This window comes from Ornithodoros turicata, chromosome 8, assembly GCF_037126465.1.
Source record: "Ornithodoros turicata isolate Travis chromosome 8, ASM3712646v1, whole genome shotgun sequence".
Taxonomy (NCBI): Eukaryota; Metazoa; Arthropoda; class Arachnida; order Ixodida; family Argasidae; genus Ornithodoros; species Ornithodoros turicata.
Window position 1 is genome coordinate 30,703,228 of NC_088208.1, and position 20,180 is coordinate 30,723,407.

The following is a 20,180-nucleotide window of genomic DNA, read 5'->3' on the forward strand; positions in this document are numbered from 1 at the left end:
AAGAAGGGAGATTGTTGGTTTTCGGGGAAGGTCCGGGATGGTAGCGTGGATGCAGTGCATGCAAGGGTGGATACAGTGCAACTTACTGCAATCTGGCGAAAGGGATGAGAAGGGTGGGTCAGACAGCGGACGAATACACGAAGGGTGGCTGAGTCCCGTAGAATATGGGAATATGGTGTACCGTAGCTTCTGCGAGGACGGAGTAGGCCTCCGTTGTTCCATGGACCCCTAGACAGACACGGTGACTGCGGGCTTGGAGCTTGAGAAGCTCTCGGTCATGGGTAGGGCTGATACCTTGGGAGGCAGGGGAGGCCCGTGTCGTAGCACGCCCAAAACAAGAGCCGCATGGACTCGGTGGAGGTCGCGTCAGGGCGGGCCCCAGGACGCACCTGCGGCACGCTTGAGGACGTTAACCAGGCCGGAAGCTCTGGTAAAAGCGTATTCACGTGGGGAGACCATGTTAGGCCTCGGTCAACGGTAAAGCCCAGGTAACGGCAGGTTGGGACAATAGTGGATACTTGTGGAATGACTCGTGACTTGAAAATGCCATATGGCTACAAGTCCTGACGAGTGAGGCAGTTAGGCCACGGTCGGCGGGATGGTGCGTGATCGTGTCCAAAGAGCCTCGTAGACGACGAAGCGAAGGGGCATCACGTGGAACCACCATGATGTCACTCACGATCTGTTTTGAAAGGAGTGGTGGAGAGAGGGAACGAAGGGAAGGGCATCACGAGGTGGGGAAGTTACTTTTAATTTGTAGTGCACTACCGTTACTCACTCCTTTTTCATAAAGTAACGCGTTACGTTATTCGTTACTGTTGCGGTAGTAGTTAACGCGTTACTAACGCCGTTACTTCTGATAAGTAATGCCGTTACTTATGCATTACTTCATGAGGTTTTGCTTATAACATGTACCATTTTCGGTTGAGTCACATAAGCGCATTCCGCAAATCAATACAAGCAATGTTGGGCACAAACAAGGGTCACGCATGAACACAACTTACACGTACGATTTATTGCAACGCAGAAGTATTTGATGTTCAAAATTTTCGTCTGTGAGCTTCGCCCGTATAGGGCTCAGAGGACGCCTAATGACCAGTGAGTGCTCCTTGTCAAGGTTGATAGAGACGGTGACCTTTATCTCACATAGTAAAAATCCAAACAGCCAATCCCGTGGTACTTCGTTACTTGTTCAGAGGGTAGAGGCTATTTTTCTGCCGCTTTTGCCCCATTCGTCCGAAAAGCACCAGGGGAAGTGAAAAACAGAGGTGGTAAACTTGGTGGTGACATCTCAACCATGGTATAGGTCAATAACCCTTCTTTCGCGTTCTTTGTGGGTGTCGATGTGACCTTAATTCTTGTCATTGTTGAAGATGAACAGAAAAAATCGGTATTTTCCCGGATCTGCAGGCACGCTCCTCGCTCAGGCTTTCAAGTTTAGACGATAAAGCAATGTTCCCGAACACGCAGTAACGCAAAACGCCGTTACGCGTTAGTTATTAAAAATGTAATGACTTTACGTTACTCATTACTTTTCTCTCAAATGTAACGCGTTACCGGTAACGCACTACTTCGTAACGCGTTACTCCCCACCTATGCGGCGGGTGGAACCACGTTGTCGTCACTCACAGCAAGTTCTGAAAGGAGATCGATTTGGGCAAAAGAATAAACGGAAAAAAAGCGTATAACAGTGAACGTTGGAGGAGGGGGTTCCTGCCTCGCCCGCTGCACTGTTTCTCCTTTCCTATTGACGCAACTCATTCATCATGCCGGTGTCATTCTGCTCGTTAACAAGAGAGATTCCTTTGTGTGAAAGCATTATGGTTGTGCGTTTGCAATGAACGATTACACTGCTTAAATCTATCGACGTTCAGCTACCTCAGGCGCCTGTCTTCCTTGTGCTATAGTGTTAAGAAGACAGCTCAGAACAAAATTGCACGCACTGCTGCTGATTATCCCATTATCCGCGCTTTTTTATAGTTTACGGAGGGCTTTACGCCCACTAGTGAATACCATATCTGATTGGGTCAGTATTATTCGCTAGAGGCATTCCATTGTCGGCGTTGTGTCGCCCGACCGGCAATCACTGAGGTGTGGATTCCATTCCCGCTGCGCTCGTTCTCGTCGGCTGCTGTTCTTGAATCATATAGGCCGTTTCTCCGCGAGCCCTCAATGTTGTACAGTCAAACTCCTTTATAGCGAACACCTTTTTAACGAAAATACAGTCAAACTCCTTTACAACGAAACTCAGGGGACAGCAAAGAAAATTCGCAGTAAAGGTATTTTCGTTAAAAAGGATGTCCATTATTGGACCTATAGGGCTCCAGCGGGACCGCAAAAAAAATTGCTGTAGTGGTATTTTCGTTAAAAAGGTGTTCGCTATAAAGGAGTTTGACTGTACCACTACAGCAAATTTTTTTGCGGTCCCGCTGGAGCCCTATAGGTCCAATAATGGACATCCTTTTTAACGAAAATACCTTTACTGCGAATTTTCGTTGCTGTCCCCTGAGTTTCGTTGTAAAGGAGTTTGACTGTATTTGTCCCAACTGCCGATTCACTCCCTGGTATTTACGTAAAAATTAAAACCACTAGTTGCGCAACGCATTCAGGCTCTTCCCACATGGCATTTATACGTGACACGAAAGTGACGCCTCTCATCCGGAACCTTCACCTTGTGTTGTCGTCATCTCTCCGTTTGTAAACAGAAAACGTAACCCGGACAGCATAAGGGTATAGTCGTTCCCCGCCCCACCTCTACCTAATAATTTTCTGATCGTAATACACGATGCCTTCTTCTTCTTTCTTTTTCTTTTTTGTTCCACATGCTTTCTAATTGGCACTCCTATTGAAGGATCCTCCGCGAAAGAACACTAATGACATGCCGTGTACGACCCAGGTTTGGCCAAGTGTGTGAACTGGGGAAGTGGGTCGCGCATAGCAAGGTTGAATCATCTTGCACTTATTATGGACCATAGGATGGTCCATATAACGCATCTGTGGTCCAAAATAAATGCAAGATGATCAAAACTTGCTATGTGCGACCTACTAGAGTGTGTAATAGCTATACGGGGGGGGGGGGGAGGGATATGTTTATTAAGAAAAAGAAAGGAAAGGTCAGCCAGACGAAGTCGGCTTGCTATTCCAAACAAAAAAAGGCAAAGAAGGGAAGAAGGAAAGAAAAGGGGACGAAAAGAAAAGAAGAAAGAAAAGGAAAAGAAAAAAGTAAGAACAAAGGAGATAAGGAAAAGAAAGAAAGACCACAAAAGTAAAACTGAAAAGTCACACACACAGTCACACAATCACAAGGCGTTGACAAGGTTCGAAGGAGGAGCGCTGTGGTGACTGCCCCACTGGGTCGAGAGAGAAACACAGGGCTCACACACTCTTAAAAATGAACTTCACCGCATAGCACGCTCCTAGCCAACCATAATCTCGAATGATATCGTTATTTGCCCTGATTTGTTGAAAACGGAAGGCGTGCGCCTTTTTTATGACACTTATGCTGTTCGTAATTGTCACAAAAAAGGCGTACGCCTCCCGTTTTCAACAAATCAGGGCAGATAACGGTATCATTCCAGATGATGGTTGGCTGGGAACGTGCTATGCGGTGAAGTTCATTTTTAAGTGTGCAGGGAGCCCAGGAGACCCGTGTTACGCAGAAAGCGGAGCACCTCATTTGTGACTCTCCGGTCTCCACTATACAGCTATACAGCTCTTGCAATGGAGCAGGTAATATCCATGGTGGGTTGCTGAAAGCTCCAAGGTTTACTTTATTTTACTAACTATAACTAGCTAACGCATCGGTCTCGTCTAGGATAAGGAAACTTTACTCGTCGAAATGTTTACTCGAAGATGCACACTTAAAAATGAGTTTCACCACATAGCATGCTCCTAGCCAACCATCATTCCGAATGACAACGTTCTCGTCCCTGATTTGTTGAAAACGTGGGGCGGAGCCTATTTGTGACACTTATGCCTGTTTATAATTGTCACAAAAAAGGCGTACGCCTCCCGTTTTCAGCAAATCAGGGGAAGAAAACGATATCATTCGAGATTACGGTTGGCTAGGAGCGTGCTATGCGGTGAAGTTCATTTCTAAGAGTGTAGGGCACAGCGTCGTATAGAAAGAATCAATTAATAGACGAATTCTAGCGTATAACGTCTGTGGAATTATCTGTTGCGAATTAACGTTACGTCACATCTGATAGAGCCCTGAATAGTTTAGAGCGGCGTTTCCCAAACTCCTCGTTGTGTCGAACCCCTAAAACCACGGGGACCCCCGTTGTGGTAAGTACCCGATTCATGAAAAACGAACAAACAAACAAGGCATCGGCACGCGGAAAATGAGAAAGTAGCATATTTCTGTCTTCTTTAGTATCAAATATCGTCATTATCAATATCGTCCCCTTCAGAGATGACACTCGCCAAGACGGACACTTGAGGCTCTGTGTGTTTGTCCTTTCTTCTGTCTTCCAGCCAGAGAACATCAATTTCCATCGTGTCCTCGATCGTCGCGACCCCACGAACACTCTCGGGGGCGCCGGGGGTCCGCGGACCACACTTTGGGGGCCACTGGTCTAGAGTATTATGGTGGGTTTAGACCTTAGAGTATTAACATGTGAACAACATCGGCCTGCCGACTTTTTGTGCAAATTATTCTCTACGAATTCCAAATGCAGTATCGAACACAACCCGGTATCGGAAAGCTTTGGAGAAGTATAAGGTTACTCTGATAAAGAGGAGTAAAAGAAAAGCATTTTCGCTAGAAAAGGGGGCAAGGAAATTATACTTGAGGAAAGAACAAAGCGGATGTATACAGTATACTGTAACAGGCAAGCAGACTAAGTAGCTATACCTACAACCACTATATCAGTAATATCACAATCACAGTATCACATTAGTCACGGTATATCAGTGCTGCGAGATAAGCTGTGAGCATATGTATTGTAGTCAGCTGGTATAGTTTGCAGTTATTTGCACATAAATGAAATTCAAGATATTTCTCGAGTTAGTTATAAGATGCACTATGACATTATGCGTTTTTTTTTTTTTTTTTGTCGGTTGCCCGGGAGAAACAAATTATTTCGACGAGAGCAAGAAAATGCTCAGAAAATGAATGAAGGTATGATGTGAATGAAGCCTTAGAACGGCATAGATGACGTAAACGTCGTTTATTCGTTGTCATATGTACCCTGCACGTGACTGACTAATATATATATCGATCTATTTTGTGTTTTTCCACACGTTCCTTCACTTGTTAGGATTCCACTGTTACGTGACATTTGTACGGCCCTGAGAACGCTGTTCCACGCCGTGATATTGACATTTTACGAGTATAGCTATGGCTGCACATGCTTTCACTTTCTGTTTATTGCGTTTTGCTCCACCAGCAAAAGTTTATCAATGGTGAGTCATATTGCAAGAAAGTACCAGGGTGCACCTACCTGTTTTCTAGTAATTGCATAAAAAGCTGTCTTTATTTGTCGACTCCATCTTCTCGGTAACTGTACGAAAAGAGAGAATTGTAAAATTGAGAATCAGAATTCTACCGTTATATGGTTATCATTATTGTACAATACCGATATGCAGACTTTATGTATGCACAGTCCGCGGCACACAAAAAAAGCGGTATTGATCAAGTGTATCATGGCAAGTTATGTTTCACAACACGACAGACACACAGGGGAGGGTCAATCATTATGCTGCTGCTCACTTAGCTCACGATGTTAGCTCCGTTTGGCAATCTACGACATTATTTTCCCAAATAACACTCGGATGTGTGTCGCTCCTTTCGTTTTTGAGTGCACTTTGGGTATGGTGAACTATAACTTGGGCCCACTGTGTTCATGTTCACAGTTTGCCGACAGTACTTGTCGTCTGCTGCTACGAAAGCAAGCGACAGCACATCCAACGAGATTAATATTCGGAAGCGACTTCAGATGGCGCCACTTCGCGTTGTCGTCTGCAACGGGAACCAAAGTGCAGACAAAACTTTCTCGAAGACGAAATCGAAAATGAAAAAAAGAAAATCACATTGTGCGCCTCTACTTGCAGTATAAATATAAATATATTCATACAAGAAACCTCGAACTATAAAAACAGAAAGAAAAGTATATAAAAATTATTCAAATACAACAACTACGAAGAAAAAAAAGCATTTATGCTTCTTTCCCTTATGCAGAATTTCTTGTGCAGAACGTACAGCGTGCGGGACCCTCGCACGGCGAAGCTTCTGTTTCACTGCTCCTAGGCAACGAAGATTAATGGTTGTGTGCCACACCATACGACACACTACACGGCAGCCGCTTCCATGTCACTGCATTGCCACGAATTAAACAGCAACGAGGAATATGTTGCAGCATACATGAGTGCAATGACACTGTGCATAAAGGAAGCACCAGTCTTCAAAAAAAAAAAAAAAACAAGCAATCCCGTGGTTTATGGAACGTAAACTATGGAACTGAACTATTCTTAACCGTTCACCCTTGTGTCGCCTTTCATTGTGAATAACCTCCTTGGCATTTTTCAAGCATCACAGTAGATTCAAATATACAGCGTGTGTGCAGATAAACCCAGGTCGTATTTGCAGACGTAACGTGTGCAGTGTGTGAGAGTTGTGTGCATGCACAGCTGGGGGCGTTAGCGAACAGAGACGAATACGGGACTTCATTTTGGTTTCTGCGCCGGTAGCGCTCCTAGCGGTACCTGCTCAAACCTCTCTGGAGGACTCCATGTTGACATCGGCATAGGTTTACCTAGGTTTACCTGTACGCACCCTGTACATTGTTTCAGTAGCCCTGCACACATCATTTCCTCAAGTGCACGGCAACCACACACGGTATTCTATGGGCGATCATCTACTACAAGGACCTATGCACTTTATCGTCCCAAAACTACCGTCTCATTCATTCCAGATGCTCCATGTTACTGGTTTCTTCTGAAACCTTGGCAACAAACACTACTCAAAATCACTCGTTGACTTCGTTTGCCGTACTTGCTTTATATTCTCGAGCAATAGGCGCCTGGCGCACTGGTCTATACAATTCAGCTACAATGTTTCGTCATGTAGACCGTGCTTCTTTTTCTTTTCTTTTTTCGTCAGTGCCATGGAACCCACTTTTATATTCAATCGATCGCCAATTGGCTCGCGAAAAAATAAATAATAACAAATAAAAAAGCCGACAAAAACGAGGAAGAAAGCGGAAAGGAGAATCTGCTTATTATTATGTGGTCAGCTAGATTACTGTCGGCTCGCTGTAAAAAAAAAAAAAAAAAGAACATCGCTGCAAAGAACACTGCGCTGCTGACATCATACTGAAATGGGATGAACGAAAATGAATGAAAATCAAAGCACAAAAGTCTCCAGACGGTATTGGTTATTGAAGACGGCTTTTCAACTTGCTCACAGTAGCATCACCGCATTCGGGTTTCTTTAGTCGCAGGCCCTGCCGGAAGTCGAATATAAAAAGATCGTGAAATCCAAGCTGAGTTACGAAAAAAAAAAGACAATTTCTGTGTAAGCAACTGTAGACAATTTACTACTACTTTATCCTAACTTAGCCTAACCTTACTGTGTACGAGCCAGTGCTCAATATGAAAGTTTCTCCGGCTGGCTTATCGGTGACATATTGTCTGCTTGTATTCTACCTATTTATGAGACGGCTTCAGATCTGCACTGTTTATGTCCCACATTCGTGGATTTCACCGCTGAACACAAAAAATTCAACCAAAAGCACGGAAGGAGAAAGACATGCATCGCTGGGATGTATGTCACAATATTTTATTTGGCCCTGCTCTACTTTCTTTCTTTTCTTCTTCTTTTTTTTTTTTTTCACGTTCGAAGCTTTCTACCGTAAACCTTTCAAACTGTTTCTTCGTGGACTCCCATACGAAGTGGTTTTGAACTTTGATTTTTGTTGCCTTTTTTATTATTATTTTCACGACAAAACGGATGAGCCTACGATGATTTCATGACGTATGCTGTTGATCTTCCTTTCACTGACTGAACTAATCTGGTGGTAAACACCGCAGTACGTACTGTTTGGCGCTTGCAAAAAAAATACTTTTCGTGATGTTTTGCGGGTATCCTCTCACATGCATGTGCCAGAAACATATCTCATACAGTCCCGCCGGTATTGGGGTATAGCGAACCACAACTCAGATGCGAATTTCCCCATTCATTATCGTAATTATATTTGGAGTTTGTTGTTAACACGTTATGTATTTGTCACAATATCTTTATTTATTTTTTATTTTTTACACGTCGGTTGGACCGCTCTGTCTTTACAGACGATTACATGATCACGTTAGCCTCACACGCAAGCGCTACGTCACAACAACAATTATATTTTGACGATGAAGAAGTGGGGTGTCATGTGACAAAAAGTTCGTGCCGCCACCTAAAACTTCATAACGGCCTTTCCAGTGCCTCCCAAGTTTTAGAACTATAGTATACCAGACGGACGAATAAACGTGCACACACAATTGGGCAGACATACTGGCGGTCCGTTGTCTGGCTGCAGTGCAAGGCAAACACGCACAGTCTTGGAGATGGCCCGCTGACTCAATGGCCGGAGTCCTTAAAGTTGGGCAATGCTGGACTTACAATGCTGGAGATGTTTGCGGGACAAGCGAGTGACTCAGAGGAAGGATGGAGCATATAGCGACTCGACGCGGTCTGGACGACAAAGCATGGACACATCGTCGGACTCTCATTTCTTTCGAAGTTCGAGATAATGATGTATGAAGTGCATCAAACTGGGAAGTAACAAGCTGGAAGGTTGTTATGATGTAAGAAGCTATGGATAACCAGCAAGAGTTCTCTGCATAAGGGTACTTGCTCGAAAGTTTCGAAACGCACTGCATGAGAACTGATAGGCACCGTTGTACTGCAGCCATCGCGCCAGAACTTCGAAATTGTAATAATAATAATAATAATAAATAGTAATAATGATAATAATAATAATAATAATAATAATAATAATACTACTACTACTACTAATAATAATAATAATAATGAAATACATCTCAAAAAGCGACATTACCTCCGTAATAAACTAGATTGAAAAATGGACAAAAGTAGTAAAAGGACAGCAAGGGAGCACGATGCAAGTGCCAGCCAACACACACCGTACCTCAAGAAATACAAGGAAAAGCAAAGACGGCGAAATAAAGGGGCAAGCCTTCGCGCCACCGTTATGAGACGCGTGGTTGTCTTGTAACTTTCTTTCTTTCCTTCTTTTTCTTTGTTCTTGATTCGTCACACGAGCTGTGATTGGTTCCGTTAGGTACGGTATACCCTCGGGTTGACGTTACCAGCTGTCTACTAAACCTCGCTAGTGCGGGTTCCCGTTACCATTAACTATCTTTGACGAGGTAATAGAAAGTTTTAGTTGCAGCGTATACACTCTAAGAAAAAACGGAGTAAAATGGGGAGTAATTGCAGCTTCTACTCCCTTAGACAGCAATTAATTCCCTATTTCAGTCCCCTAAATCCCAACATTTACTCCCCAGGACTGCAAATAGTCACTGAACTTGGCAAATGGTCTTCCGAATGCAACAGTCTACGTAAATATGTGTCTTGGTCAATTTGAGGGCGTAAGGCTGCATAACTCAGCCAACTTAGAAATTTTCCACCCACACAGAGTATGAAACAAATAGCGCTTCTTTCTTCGCAAATTGTGCCCTATGTATGTCGCAAGATTTTACATCACTCGATATATATCACGGTTGACGGTTTGATTCAAAGTATTTTCATGCTTGCACGCGAATTATGTACCTGGGACTCTTAGAACAGAGTGTGAAATGCAGTCTCTACTCTGTGACATTTATTTAATCCGTGTACTTACTCCCAAAAGGGACTATTTTTGTGGCACTGCATTTAGACCCCAAAAGGAGTAAAATTACTCCTTTTTTTTTCTTAGAGTGATACGCTATTGCTTTGCACACGCAGGGTACACTCTTAGAAATGAACTTCACCCGCATAGCACGCTCCGAGCCAACCATAATCTCGAATAATATCGTTATCTGCCCTGATTTGTTGAAAACGGGAGGCGTACGCCTTTTTTGAGACACTTATGATGTTCATAATTGTCACAAAAAAGGCGTACGCCTACCGTTTTCAACAAATGGGGCAGATAACGATATCATTCGAGATTATAGTTGGCTAGGAGCGTGCTATGTGAAGTTCATTTTTAAGAGTGTATAGTAACGTATTTACATCGCGCACGCGCTACGCAAAGTCGTGTTCTGCACTCTTAGAAAAAAAGGTGGAGCAGTTACACCCTTTAAGAGGTAATATAGTTGTCGCATATGCACTCTAAGAAAAAGGGTGTGAAAAGGTGGTAACTTCTATAGTTACCACCTAGGTCAACATAGCGTCTGATAAAGGGAGTAACAGGTGGTAAAAGCAATTATCATATACCCAAATTGCTACAAAAAGGCGTACGCCCCCCTCGCTCACCGAATCAGAAGCGGTAACCCTATCATTCGTGGCAGAGAGTGAGGTAGCGGGTAGAACTTTGCAACCTTTTGAGGCACAACATACGCGAGAACTATTACCTCCTAAAAGGTGTAACTGCTCCACCCTTTTTTCTGAGAGTGTGTTGTGCCTAAAAGATTGGAAAGTTCTACCTGCTACCTACGAATGATAAGGTTACCGCTTCTGACATTCGGTGAGCGAGGGGGGCGTACGCCTTTTTGTAGCAATTTGGATATATATGACAATTGCTTTTACCACCCTTTTACACCATATATCAGACTCTATGTTGACCTATGTGGTAACTATAGAAGTTACTACCTTTTCACACCCTTTTTTTCTAGAGTGTGCGCATGAGTGCGCGTCCGCTATTTCCTTGCGTACGATTGCGTACGTGGTACTAAGACCTTCTAATGTAACGTGCGTCTGAGGGAAAAAGTCTAGCGTTACGGCGGGAGACATATACCGTGAGAAGACGGAAAATGATACAAAGTCGGCGCGTCGCCTTCCTGGTTTGACACACTGTAGGCAAATCTCTATGCAAAGATATTCGGGGCTGCAATGCATACACCGTACAGTGTAGCGGTGTAATACCTCGGTAAGCAGAGCACGTCAGCAGTGCCGTATGAGCAGCACGTCTGCTTAGTGCTTCCTGCTTGTCTCGACGGCAGACACATCCGCCAGGGCTCCGGTTCAGAAAACGACGAAATAATGCAATGTATGCAAACTCGTCATCTAAATTCTGACACTAAGGTGGGAAAACAGGTCTGAAGTGCTAGTACCCTTCTAAAATTACGGTCAAAATTTATAGAATCCGCGCACGTGCGATTTTCAGCAGTCTCGGTGCGACGTAGTGCCACGCAATGTTCAGCCAAAGGTCGGACGTCGAAGTAAATAGGTCAATCGAGTGGTTTATGATGTTAGAATTTCTTCGGGAATCGTGTAGTTCAGATGGCCAGCAAAGGTGATGTTACGCAGCTTATTTGCTTCGATAAATGGTGAACAGACTTCGATAGTACACTCTTAAAAATGAACCCCCCGCATAGCACGCTCCTAGCCAACCATCTTCTTTAATGATATCGTTGTCTGCCCTGATCTGTTGAAAACGGGATGTGTACTCCCTTTTCCGTGACAATTATGAACAGCATAAGTGTCACAAGAAAGGAGTACGCGTCCCGTTTTCAACAAATCAGGGCAGATAACGATATCATTAAAGATGATGGTTGGCTAGGAGCGTGCTATGCGGTGAAGTTCATTTTCAAGAGTTATAACTATAGGCTGAAAGAAGGATTATGCTGCGATCGCGCAGACCACGTCGACCGAAGCAAACCGGTGATTAATTGATTGGCCAATGAAGTAGCCTATGGTGAGAGCCAGGAAACAGCACCAAAGCACAGGAAGCCAAAATTACCCCAGCGGGCAGCAATGGGACAGCGTACCACCACAACGGCGGTGAATACCTCACCCCTTCATCGTCTGTGTTTGTGTGTGTGTGACTCAGTGTTTATGACAGCCAACGTCTCCGAGGCATTTTGGGCTGAAAAAACGTGTACCGATATTTGCAAGAAAAATTAGGCACACTCTTAAAAATGAACTTCGCCGCATAGCACGCTCCTAGCCCACTATAATCTCGAAATATCGTCATCAGCCCTGATTCGTTGAAAACGGGAGGCGTACGCCTTTTTATGACGCTTATGCAGAAACGTTAATTGTCACAAAAAGGCGTACGCCTCGCGCTTTCCACAAATCAAGAGTGATAGACGTATCACTCTGTACAATGGGTGGCCTCCAGCGTGCTATGTGGTGAAGTTCATTTCTATGCGCATACATTCTTAAAAATGAACTTCACCGCATAGCACGCTCCTAGCCAACCATTATCTTGAATGATATCGTTATCTGCTCTGATTTGTTGAAAACGGGAGGCGTACGCCTTTTTTGTGACAATTCTGAACAGCATAAGTGTCACAAAAAAGGCGTACGCCCCCGTTTTCAACAAATCAGGGCAGATAACGATATCATTCGAGATGATGGTTGGCTAGGAGCGTGCTATGCGGAGTTAAGAGGAAAACCCAGGAAAAACCGGACATATGCCGGCACAGTTCCCTTAGAAGTCGGCCCAGGACGCACATTCCCCCAGGGCGTGAGTCGTGACGTTGCCCACATACGTGAGGCCGACAACGGCAAGCCCTATCACCACCACCACCACCATCATCATTTTTAAGAGTGTATGTGACAATGGTGATGCACGACGCTAACATCGTTCGTGAATTCTTCTTCTTATTTTTTTTTAATTCCGAGTTAGCTCCGCGAAGCAACTATGGCTATGAGCGGCGTACAGATGTGGACAGATGGAGAGATGTCAGCAGGAAGGTCTGGGGAACGGGTGCGTTAGTAATGCGTCCTGGGCTGACTTCACGGGGGAACTGTGCGGCCATTCGTCTGAAAAGTCTCGGAAAACAAAGGGAAAGCGTCAGACATCACAGCCGGTGCGGGAAAAGCTCATGAATTCAAATTTATGTGGTAATGTGACTCAAATCAAGGTTCCGTTCGGGGTATATGTATACAATATGTTCTACTTTGTGATGGAATACGAACTATACTGCTGCACAATTTCACTGTTCCCGTGCGACTGAAAAAGATGCGTCTCTTACGAACGTTTCCGATGGACTATAGCAGCGAGAGAATGCGCAAAAATAGTTGCACATCGGCCCGGACCATATCTGGTACACCAGCTGGGTTCAGAAGGTGAGGTATATTAATGGCGGCTCCCTGTTTAGACCTAACAATAACAATAAGGAGTATTACTGGAACTGTAAGCAACGCTTTGTTTGCAGTCGTTCACTTGCATTATCGAATGGATCACAGCTGAAGGGTGGAGCAGTTGCACCTTTTAGGAGGTAATAGTTGTCGCATATGTTGTGCCTAAAAGGTTGCAAAGTTCTACCTGCTACCTCACTCTCTGCCACGAATGATAGGGTTACCGCTTCTGATTCGGTGAGCGAGGGGGGGGGGGGGCGTACGCCTTTTTGTAGCAATTTGGGTATATCATAATTGCTTTTACCACCCTTTTACAGCCTTTATCAGACGCTATGTTGACCTACACTCTAAAAACAGAACTTCACGCATAGCACGCTGGTGCCAACCGTTGCCCAAGAATGATAGGGTTATCGCTTCGAATCGAGAGAAGAGGTGGGCGTACGCCTTTTTGTGGGTAATTTGGATATATGAAAATTGCCACAAAAGGCGTACGCCCCCTCTCTCTTCGAATCAGAAGCGATAACCCTATCATTCTTGGCAACGGTTGGCACACAGCGTGCTATGCGGTGAAGTGCTGTTTTTAGAGTGTATAGGTGGTAACTATACCACCTTTTCACACCCTTTTTTCTTAGAGTGTAATGTGTTTGACCACTGATCAGTTGAGGTCGCGCCGGTGCATGGGGTGTTCGAAGCGAAGACCGCATTTTTATACCAGGCCCTGTTCGATTTTCTCCAGTCGTATACCATGCAGTGGCGCCCGATCGCGATATATTTATATCCAGATCCACGAAATGTGTTTTCGCCAAAAGGAACAAGACACTGCGGAGAGGAAAAACGATAGTACCCTGTACACTTGATACATAAAGATAATAATACCCCATCGGGAAAAGAAAATGAGGAGGATGAGGAGGGTGAGAGGAAAGCGCAACGGAAATGAGGCTATACGCTCTGGTCAATTGCTTGAGGCATTTTGGATACGAGGGAGGGGAGGAGGGGCAAGAATTATTTGACGTTAGATGGGTCTCAGATTCGGAAAGCGCGAAAGACGCACCACTTATAACGAGCAAAAAAAAAAAAAAAAACAAAGAAAAGAGTGAACATAAAAGGCATGCAAGCTCCAGCTTGTTTGCATTCCACTTTTATGTCCATCACGACGTTCATGGTGTAGATGTGAACGGGGTAAAACAATATCGTAACCGTAACAAATATTTTGGGAGGGGATCTACGGGAACTTCACATGAGAGAGGGGATTTCACCACCGTTTTCCTCTCCCAAATGCGCTAAGAAAGGTACAGGGGGACGTGGGTTGAACCTCTGAACCCCCCCTTGGTCTGCGCAGCTGACGGAAACAGGAAGACTGGGATAAATATCGGCAAAACCACACTCTTAAAAATAAACTTTGTGTGTGTTTATCGTTGACAACTTTCACGGTCAGAGTGGGAACCCGGAGACTTGTCAAGCTGCTTCTTGCAGTTTTTTGCACTGGGCCTCCCACATTGTACTTGCTACAATGTGAAATAAAGTTTCAATTCAAATTCACTGCATTGAAAGTAGAAAAACCGACCTCAAGATGACCAAGAGGGCACTTGAAAAAAAAAGAAGAAGAAGAAGAAAAACACACAAATCCTAAAACAAACAGGGTCCACCTGATGAATGAGTCCAGTAAATGCCGTTTAGGAAGCAATGAAGTCTATAGTTACTTGTAATGTGTAGCTCACGGCCCTTATTATGACGCTGGTAATAGTATATACCAGTGAATATACAAATTGACGCGTCGTTTCGTTGAAACGACGCAGCCTCGAGAGTAAAACGCTGCTCTGTCCACCAAAAGCGAACCTGGCATCCCTCTCGTACATAACACTTCCGAAATTGGCAATAACCAAAATGGAATAAATGCCGGCACAAAATGAAAAACAAGGAAGTATCTCAGTGAATCTAGACGAATACGTACATTACAGAGAACAAACACAGAAATACGGCCGTGAATCTGAACATTGAGCAACATCGTTGATTGATTGATTTTTAAAAGAAAAAAATGGAAACAACGTTTAAGTGGCTGGCTGTAAATTGTTGGTCACGTAGTTCTATAAAAGGGGGCTGTCACGTGATTTCCCGTGGCCCTGTAAAGTGGCACTGTCACGTGATGTCACGTGGCCCTATAAAGCTACGCACGTACTTACACGCTAGCTGTCCCCATAAAGCTATTGGTTTACAACAGGCGTTTCTCGAGGAAGCAACAAACGAAGACTGAGCGCCGTTCCTTTATCCATTGGAGTACCGTTCTTTACGCTGTTCCGACAAAAAGAATCTTAATAAATACCATCAAAGACTTCCGCAGACAGAGTACAGGTTTGGCTGCTGTCTGGGACAGTTGTCTTGCGAAAGACAATTCCACAGATCTAGCGTCGCCGAATGCGATTTTGGTGATAGCACACCGCAATATACGCCATTAGTCATACAGCGCGTCTAGCTTCGTGTACATCGCCCGCAAAAGGTTACATTAAACAATGATTGACCGCCACTCAGGAAGGCAGTGTCTGTCACATCACCATATGGTACAATGTCTCGAGTCCTGTCTCGACGCTATCAAACCGCTGAGGCCATCCTGAGACACATACATTGTAAAACTGTCTACGATTAAAAATATGTACATACCGGCGTATCTATATATAGGGGGAAGCCACCCCGTTGACGCGTCTTACGGTTTACACAGCGTCCTTTTGCTGTTCGTCCATGCCTCCGCGATTCCCTTATGTGTATCGTTGATAATATTGTTTAATAACCTGTAAACGACGGAAACGTATATAGCATTATCCCAGTAGAAAAGTAAAGAAAAGCTAATAAATTTATGAGGGAGCCAGTAAAACTTCGGCCGGCGGAACCTTGGACACGTGTGTTGCCGCGAAATGGGGAGGAACAGATAAATCTTGTAATGTCTCTTCTATATGTTTTTCCGCCTTGTGTTTTCGCATTTAACTTAATTGCCCGTATGTCCCCATATGTTCTTGCCGACATTTTATTAGCAGCGTCCGCCAGTCTTACTCGGTCCATCATTGATTATTACGTTCTTTGGAAATGCATCCAGTACGAGTATATATATATATATATTGTAGCATTCCAAAAGCCATACTCTATTAAGCTTTCCTTTATGAATTTATGACTCACTAGTTTACCACATTTTTTGTTTAACCACATTTTTTGTTTAATGTTTCATCTTTACACCATCGTGGGGCTCCTGCGATATATTTCGCGACAAACTGTGGTATAAACTGCGCGACGTATTTTGCGACACACTGTGATATACTTTCCCATATGTACTTTAGCGTTTTTACTTAAACGGCGCGGTCAATTCAAACTTGTTCTATCCTCAAGACAACAAATTTAAGTGCATCAGAAACGTGCCGCGTCTTACATTCCAACGACCAATAAGGAGACACCGAAAGATACTTAAAAAAAAGAAAAAGAAAGCACCACATAAACCGAGAGAGAATTTGATTTTGATTTCGATTTTCTTTATTTTTTTTCTGAAGGCTTCCCAAAGAACAAGCCTCGAAGCGCGCGAAATAAGTTTAGTCGCGAACAGTTGACCGCACGCGGCGTCGTTTTCGCTGCTTCCGTTTCTGTCGCCTCGAGATCGAACTGTAGGTGGCGCTGCGGCGGATGCCCTAGTGGGGATAAGGCATGATCGTACGCAGCAGGCTCTGGCTTTTCTACGCAGATATCACCGATATCACAGTGTTTCTGGATGAAATGCCGCTGTCAGTGCCTCACATATTGCGGATGTGTTGAAATGCGATACTTACAACGCTGATAAGGTGTGAAAGTTGACAAATATTGCTGCACTGCGAAACGCTCAAGTCGCGAAGTTGTGAAAAGAAAATATCCTGTGTGCTTTTGAAGGGAAACACTGCCTCCTTTGTTCCAAGCGTGATTTTGTTTTAGTCTTTTGCTGCTATCGCTCGAATATTTATTCGTCGCTTGTGTACTGCTGTCTTTCCCTGTACTTTTTTATCTTACGTCGAGACTACAAGGATTAAGAAAACACCCACTCAAAATTCCTGTCTCCAGTGATCTAAATGTACAATGTACTAATCAACAATAACAACGAATCTAAATGTACAAGAATGTAACATACGGAAAGAATAGCCCAGTAAGTATTGAAGCCCTTCGCTACAGTGTTTGCAGTCTTGTGTCGTGCGAGTACGGGAGAGGTTCGAGGTTTGATTCGTCTCTTGGGCAGGCATTAACTTAATGGTGCAAATATGTTACGAGATGACCACACCTGTGTGGTGGACTTGGCTTTGTGTGGGGTGCTACCGGTCAGGTAATAACTACATATAAACCAAGTTTTTGGTTCCAGCGGCAGGTATATATTCTGAAACACGTTGTTGCACACGTGCTTCATACCCCCCCCCCCCCAAAAAAAAAACAAAAAAAAACACACGTATTACGTTCAGGGGTGGTGATAGTATTTTACCTTGAATGCGTGCGTTCCAATGATTACGTATGTGAAAGGTAAAAGTCTAGTCTGTCATATGGTCAGATGAAATGAGATGAAAGTTTGAAATTCACACATTTAAAAACACCCGTGCCATAAATATATATATTCATGCATTCATATATTCCATATATTAATACATTCGATACAACTTGTGTTTAGCACGTGCAGAATATCCTAACTGAGCATTATGAAGTAACTTAAAACTGCTGGCACAGAAACCATTCTATAAATAACTGTGATATAGTTTTATACTTATGATAAAAAAAAACACTGTTACAACTGTGACCTTAGCTCTTGGTACATTTTGTTTGACACACAGAACCGCAGTGACAAATATAATATAACAAAGGACGAGAGGAATCCGCATACTGGAACATATGCACGTTCTGTAGTTTACTTCCCTGCTAAGCACGCTGCTGCTGAGAACTAGACAAGTTCAAAAAAGTTTTCCACCATGTCATTTTCACTCATTTTGAAGCGATTTTAGAAACTCAAATGTCCAGAAATTGAGCCTTCCAAACACGTTTTCAAACACGATGACCACAGCGAAAGCACCGGCTCATGCCGCGCAGCCCCACTAAAGGCAGTTCACGGAGCAGCCGCATGGTGGCGACGCTGTTCGATCTCGAATCGTTCACTCCACTCCCACCCGCATCCTTCCAGTATATGCTATGTGTCTTCCCCTTAAGTGGTCACGTGATCTTTCTTTCTTGATATGCACGTTCGTTGAAAGTTGTGCCAGTGTAGTTGTCATCCCCAAGACACAAGAATGAAAACGGAAGAAAAAACAAAAAGGAGTACGGCTTCGATATGGAGCGACAATGTTTCTGCAAAGCAACGTGTTCATTATGGTTATAAAATTAGTACACGGCAATTATTATTCTAAACTCTCCTTCAAATTAACAAGATCTGCAATGCACCGCGTCAAGATTTTTTTTTTCGGCCACGGTTGCTAGTGTTGAACGGAGGAACGTCAAAAGTTCAGTCTAGTCCAGATTGGCACAAGCAATAATAATAAAAAAATAAATAAGCGTTCAAATAAGAACAGCTGCGGAGAGGAAGGTGTCATTCACACTGTTTTCTCTTACATACAGAATCTCGACATAACCCCCCCCCCCCCTTACATACAGAACATACAGTATCTCGAACGTGCAATCCGAAACCTATGAAACGCATTCGCGCTTTCTTAGCTGAGAGCGAGAGAGATTTGAGAGATACAGGCAAAAAGCTACAAACAAAAGGCCCACGAGCAATCTGTGCGAGCACTTTGTATCTTGTGTTGCCTATTTGCGTAGTGTGGATATTTGCGCGCTGAGAATAAACATGCCAGGCATCACGCACGGGGGTGAGGAACCGACTGGATAGACTGGGGGAGAAAGAGGGAAAAACGTATGAGGATGCGAAGGGGATTGAAAGGTGAAATAATCTCGCGTAAAACAAAGCTGTCGTTGGCCGAGGACGTTGCCCTTGAGTCGGTTTTCGGGTACTTCGTCATGCCACCATTGCTTTCCATACGTACTTTGTGCAACCTGGTTACCTTCCATGTGCGCGAATTGAATGGAACTCTTTTGGGGCATTGAAGAGGAGGCCTTTAATTTACTATACCGACGAGGAGTCGAATTAGAAATAAAAGGAGATGTTAGTCCCTATCGGATCGGGTCTGGCTAGCTCCAACATATACTTATATATAGGCTGGGAAAGCGTACTGACTATAAAAAGAAAGATGTTTGAAAAGCAAGCTTGGCGAATCAGCAGGCAAAGCAATGCCGACGAGAGGTCGTAAATGAGGACAAGGCCTAACACAGACAGACAGAAAAGAAAAGGGTGAGGAAGACACAATTATATAGAGGTTAGCCCGAGCGAATTTCACAACATAATCGGGGTATGGGGGACTAATGCACTGTTAAGCAGATTTTTCTATAAACGTCTCTATTACAACGAAAGCTCAGTTTCTTCTTTTTTTAATGTGAGCCTTTTTGATTTGAGGCTACAATAATTCTTCATTCGTCGAGTGATTAACGCTGGAGATGTGTACGGCGCGTGGTAGGCATGCGTTGCCCAAAATCTGATTTAGAAGTGACATGTTAGGTTTGTGTCATGAACGAAGTCAGGTTCCCGTGCTTATATGTACATGTAGTATTGGGATTTCTTTCCCGACGAATCCCGGGATTCCGGGACAGGATTGCTGGATTGAGATGGGTACAGAGACAGCATGAATACACAACCTATGAACACTAACTCTGACGTTTCCTGTGTGTGTGTGCTCGCCATACATTTCAATCAAGACATATTCGTCACCCCTTAATGCTTTCTACTCCCTTTTTAATATGTGGCGCTTTTCACAGAAAACTGACGAGGCATTTTTTTTTAATGTCGTCCTCAGTAAATCACTAAAGTGTCAAAAACTGGTTCGAAACTCCGATTCGCGTAACGTTGCAGGAGACG

At 43.9% G+C, this 20,180-nt stretch overlaps 1 protein-coding gene across 1 annotated transcript in view; it reads right to left on the bottom strand.

Annotated features, from left to right (window-relative positions):
- Positions 1 to 20,180, bottom strand: part of LOC135366928 (activating signal cointegrator 1 complex subunit 2-like) — a 119,663-nt gene that overhangs the window by 79,211 nt on the left and 20,272 nt on the right. The window contains exon 2 of the mRNA XM_064599925.1: positions 5,445 to 5,504. Within this exon, the coding sequence (XP_064455995.1) occupies positions 5,445 to 5,504 (60 nt within the window). The remainder of the gene's footprint in view (positions 1 to 5,444; positions 5,505 to 20,180) is intronic.